Raw genomic sequence first — 5,241 nt, 5'->3', positions numbered from 1 at the left:
CGGTGCCGCAGCCGCTGGCAGGGCGTGGGATAACCCCAATCCAAGCCCACCAAGGACCGTGCCACGCCAGCTCTGCCCCGTCCAGCAGCGGGGCCGCCTGGGTGGCACCGAGGATCTCACCTCCTGCACCAGGAAGGTCTCCTGCATGATCTTGGGGCTGAGGGCCCTCAGCCTCTCCATGGTCTCGTACTGGCCCTGGCAGGACTTGAGCTTGTCCGAGGAGCCCAGGGTGTGTTTGAGCAGCACGAGGCCCACCCGGAAGATGATCTTCACCCCTGCAACGGGAGAGGTGAGGCAGGATAGGGTGACAGTGTGCCCCTCAGCTGCCGTGGGGCACCAGGTCCTTGTCCCGCCAGCCATCAGGACACACTCAAGGGTGTGTTTGGGGTGTACGTGCCCTCTAACTCCCCAGGAAAAGAGCCCAGGCACGTGGCTGCCCTGGTCCTGCCCTACAAGGAGTCCCTTGTGCCAGGCACAAGCACTCCAGGAGGAGGAGGATGGTGGGGAGCTTTTACCTTCACAGAAGAACATGTCCCAGACGCGCAAGACGGAGCTCCAGGGCAGCGTGCGGGAGAAGGCGCACATGAACCACTCTGTCATGTAGAGGATGGGATCAATCTTCTGCTTGCTCAGGTGCTTGTAGGCCACGGGCGAAATCTTGTGCAGCAGCGAGAAGAGGATCTGCCCGTCCAGCTGGATGGCCTCCTGCAGGGATCAGCACCCAGAGCCCCAGTCAGCACCTTAACCCCAGCCTGGCCCCCAGATCAGCTCCCCACGGCCAGCCCCAGAGGAGGAGCAGCCTGCACACCTGGCTATGGGAGCAGCGCTGTGCCCCACGGACACTGGCAGCAAAGCTACAGAGCCCCCTGTCCCTGACTGTGGGATGCTCCTGGGGACCAGGACACAACACAGAGACCAGGGGAGCCCCCAGGATCTCCCCAAGCTCCCATCTTTCTCCGGGACGAGGAGCTGGGGGATTTGTCAGTCTGGAGACATCGCAGGTCCAGCCGAAGGCACCGCGGGCCCTTCACTCACCAGCTTCTCGCTGTAGTAGCCGGGGAGGTACTTCTCGCAGATCTGCACCAGGCACCAGAACGCTTGCTGCAAGCCAAGGGACAGCGGGTGAGCTCCCAGGGACCAAGGGAGGGCACCCCTGGGTGAGGGGCATCTCCCTGCACCAGCTGAGCTTTGGGGTAAACTGCTGCCGTGAGCTGAGGACCCTGCCCAGCAGCACCACCCGAGGAGCCTCCCCCCACCCCAGCCGTTCCCAGCCCTCCCAGTGGGTCCCTCCGTCCTCCCGGTCACGGGTTCGTACCTCGGCCGGCATGTGCATGAGCAGGACAGCGGCAATGGGGGCCTGGGCCTGGCAGTAGCCCTCCTCCGGGCGGTACAGCGTGTATGCCTTCAGCACCCGAAACAGGTCCTGCTGCCTGCAGAGACGCCCCAGGGAGGGAGAGGTGGAGAGAGGGCACAGACGTGGCCCAGCAGCCTCCCCCGTGGACTAAATCAGCACTGGGCATCGCACAGTGAGCCAGCACCACAGGCTGGGCCCACACCCACGCTGGCATGGGGCACTCCCTGGCTGGGATCTGTCTTCCACACACAACCAGGGCTATGGGACACGACAGCCACGGCACTGCTGGCTCAGGGTGAGCCATGGCTGGGCAGAGACCCAGCTGCCAGCACAGCGGCACAGACACTCCCCGACACGTGGAGAACAGCATTTCCCTGGTGAAACAGAGGCCACAGCCACCTGCCTCCACGCTCCTGCCACAGCAATTCCCACCCTGCTGGGTGTCAGTGCTGAGGGCCGTGACCCACTGGAAGCCATCCAGTTTTCAGCCTATGCCTGGATGCCCGGTGAGCCGGAGGACACGGCAGCCCTGTGAGCTGGAATAGGCAGCGCCCACCCCACAGCACTGGTCCAGCCCAGCAGCTGCCCAGGACCGGACACACCGTAGCTCCACTTACCCGTGGCCTCCGCGCGAGACGAACATCTCGTGGAAGGGGAACTGCCGATGGAGATCCCGCTCAATCACGTCCAGCCACTTCGGCTCCCCTGGCTGGAGATCCAGTTCCTGGGGAGGAGAGGGCTGGGTGAGCCACACTCCACGCCAGCACGGTGCCAGCCCCACTCTGGCATGCTGTGCCCGCAGCAAGCCCGAGGGAGCTGACAGAGCGGCCTCGGGGCTGGACCTGGCTCTGCCCCAAACATGAGCCCCATGAGGCCATGGGTCAGCCCACACCGGCGGGGATACTAGCCACCTTGACCCACCCCCAGCAGGAACAGGCAGCACCTGGGACCCCAGCAGATGCCCCAGTCCTGGCGGGAGCAGGAGCCATCCCAACACCACCCCTCTCCATCCGCACCCCTCCCTGGCAGCACAGCCGGACTCACGTCAAACTTGCCGATGTTCTGCTCCAACTTGACCTTGCTCCCCGAGAGGTACTGCCAGGCACGGCCCCGCAACGAGGGCGGGATCCCCTTCTGGCACCGCAGCCGGATCTGTGGGGAGAGACAAGCCATCACGGGAAAAACCATGGAGCAGCAGGGAGCAGAGAGGCCTCTGCGACAAGACAGGAGCCAGGCCCAGCAGCACGGCCGCAGGCTGGTCCCCTGCCGCCTCCCTGTACAAGTGGATGTTTCCCTGCACCCCTGGGGACAGGGTGCCCGTCACAAATCCCATGACAGCCTGGCATCGCGCGGGCCTACGGGACAGCACAGGGACCTGCACCCCGAGGCCCTGCTCGCCCCCTGCTCCCCAGCATTGCACAACACGCCAGCTCAGATGGCGGCCAGGGCTGCACCGGTACGAAGAGCTGCGACGGCTGCCAGGAGCCCGGACGAGGCTTTGTGGCTTGCAAACAGCTCCAAACAAGCCCAGCCTGGCCTCAAAGCAGGATCTGGAGCTGGAAAAGCAAACACGAGAGCCAAGGTGGGGAGTGGGTGGCTCCCTCCCCACCCCAGCACAGCCTGTGGGAAGCACTGGGGATGCAGGGGAGGGCTCTCTGACCCCCAGCTCTCCTGGGAGGGCTACGGGGAGCAGGGAGTTGCGCCCTGCTGAGTATCTCAGCCTTCCTGCCTGCTCATCCTGGGCAGAAGGGCCAGCCTGGCCTCAGCTCCATGCATGGCTGGCTCCTGCGGCCCTGGGGCCAGCTTCATGCTCACAGTTGGCCCCCGGTCTTCTTGGCACAGGCCACCAGCCAGGACCAAAGTCCAGGCAAGGCAGCACCCGCTGGTAGCTACCCCGCAGCAGGGAGCTGACCAGGCTTAACCCTGCTGCTGCCAGCACCCCAGCAAGGACCACAGCCAGAGACCCCCACAGGTGTCACTCCAAATCCTGGGAAGCGGCAGCACCATCTCCCCACAGCCCTTGGCCAGGGCCCATGGCAAGCTGGGCCCCCACCAGACTGGTGCTTAGGGCAGTTACTTCACATAAAACCCTACACAGGCCCCAAGCCTCATGTCCCAGCTTGGGTGGCACGTGCCAATTGCCGGAGACGCGCCAGGGCTCCGCAAGCTGTGGTCGGCAGCTCCCAAAGCCTCCCCTGAACTCCTTTTCCCTGCTGGTTGGTGTAACTCGGTTGTGTTTCCAAGCAGCCTGGCCCAGAGCGGTGGTAACACCGCGCTCCCTGGGGGGTTTGCTGCTCCCTCGCCAACACACTGCTTGTTTACCTGGGCCCGTCCCTTTGTGCTCGCAGGAAAGACGGCGGGCGATGCCCAGGGCGGCTGCGGGCAGCTCTGCCGCTGCTGACAGCTCCCTTTTCAAGCCGGCTCCCCTTCCTGCTGGCTAAGCTGCCAGGAAGGAAGCCGCCTTGCTGGGTTTCGGTTTGGCAGCCCCTCCAGCTGGCCAGGCTCAGCACAGCCAGGGCCAAGCGACTGAGCATCTCATTCCCTTGGCTCCGCACAGGGTCCTACGCAGGGGGTCCCCAGACCCCGAGATCTCACCGTGCCCTTCCAGGGAGCGTGAGCATGTCTGGGCTGAGGGATGCTGAAGGGGAAGAGCAGTGGGAGCCCTGCCCGTCCGCAGGTTGCGGAGCTGCCCACAGGCCTGCCCTCCTGTCTGGCTAGAAAGGGCAAGGACCGGCACGTGGCGATGGCACAGCTCAGCACCATGAAGGACGTGGGGTTGCAGCTCTGCTGGGATCCAGGCCAGGGAGGGAGCATTTCGGGATCCTGGAGCAGTGCAGGTGAGAGTGAGCCCGGCAGGAGCTGGCACAAGGGATCCCCGGGCCATCAGCCAACCCAGGGCGAGGCGGCCAGAAAAGCACCGGGGTTTCTCAGAGGCAGAGCACGGAGGGAGCGGGCACAAGGGATCCCCGGGCCATCAGCCAACCCAGGGCGAGGCAGCCAGAAAAGCACCGGGGTTTCTCAGAGGCAGAGCAAGCTCCTCCGAAGCAGCAAGGCTTGAGCCACACAGCATGGCCCCGTACCAAAGCAGTCAGGCTCCTGCCAGAGCAGGGACGGTCGACAGCACCCGAGGCCAGGCCTGGCACCCCTCCCTGAGCAGCCCCAGGGCTCCAGACATGGAGCAGCTCTCCAGCACAGGCCTCAGAGGCTCTGGGCATGGGTTTTTGCTGCAGGACAGACTACACAGCACATCAGCTCCATGGAACCCCCCAGGAGCTCAGTCCAAGCACGAGGGAGCTCCTCTGCCAGACGTACGGCTGCCGAAACACTCACCCGGGGCCAGAGGCCGTGCTGCAGCATGGCCAGAGAGCAGCGGAAACCACCCACAGAACAAAGCGCCTGCCTGCCGTGTCCCAAAAAGCTCTCCCAAATCCTTTGTGCGTGGCCAAGAAACAGATGAGGGATTCCTGCGATGTTCCCCAGGCACCAAGTGGGGCCGGCACTCCGGGAACACAGCATGTGGAGCGGTGCCAGGAGCCAGGGGGGAAGGGGGGTGGAACCCCTTCAGCCACTCTCGGGCACCGTCAGCCCATGTCAGTGGCCTCACCACTTCCAGCAGACAGAGCAGCAACCCGGGACTTACTGCATCCCATCTCCGCCTCTTCCGCAGGCTCAGGAGGTCAGGGAGCACCAACGGACCAAGCCAGGAGCCACACAGCACCACAAGTCTCCCAGGGACCCCAGCGCGCAGAGCAGCGTCACGCACATCAGGCTCAAACATTTCCTACCCGGAGCTTTTTTTGGTCTACAAGATGCTCAGACCAGAAGTTTCCATGAGCTAACAATTCCCATGGCTGCCTGCAGGCAGCCAAAGAAGCCCAAGGAAGGCT

The 5,241-nt window shown here is 64.4% G+C and overlaps 1 protein-coding gene across 1 annotated transcript in view; it reads right to left on the bottom strand.

The window, feature by feature from the left end:
• Nucleotides 1–108: 108 nt before the first annotated feature.
• The window catches only part of LOC104511768 (TBC1 domain family member 10A-like), a gene marked incomplete at both ends in the record, with an annotated part of 7,915 nt that continues 2,782 nt past the window's right edge, over nucleotides 109–5,241 (bottom strand). Inside the window, 6 exons of the mRNA XM_010154507.1 lie at nucleotides 109–275; nucleotides 516–705; nucleotides 1,036–1,101; nucleotides 1,316–1,430; nucleotides 1,972–2,078; nucleotides 2,399–2,506. Of these exons, the coding sequence (XP_010152809.1) occupies nucleotides 109–275; nucleotides 516–705; nucleotides 1,036–1,101; nucleotides 1,316–1,430; nucleotides 1,972–2,078; nucleotides 2,399–2,506 (753 nt within the window). The remainder of the gene's footprint in view (nucleotides 276–515; nucleotides 706–1,035; nucleotides 1,102–1,315; nucleotides 1,431–1,971; nucleotides 2,079–2,398; nucleotides 2,507–5,241) is intronic.

Source organism: Eurypyga helias, unplaced genomic scaffold (assembly GCF_000690775.1).
Source record: "Eurypyga helias isolate BGI_N326 unplaced genomic scaffold, ASM69077v1 scaffold23376, whole genome shotgun sequence".
NCBI classification, from domain to species: Eukaryota; Metazoa; Chordata; class Aves; order Eurypygiformes; family Eurypygidae; genus Eurypyga; species Eurypyga helias.
Note: the sequence above shows the minus strand (reverse complement) of the source record. Positions and strands in the feature narration are given on the sequence as shown.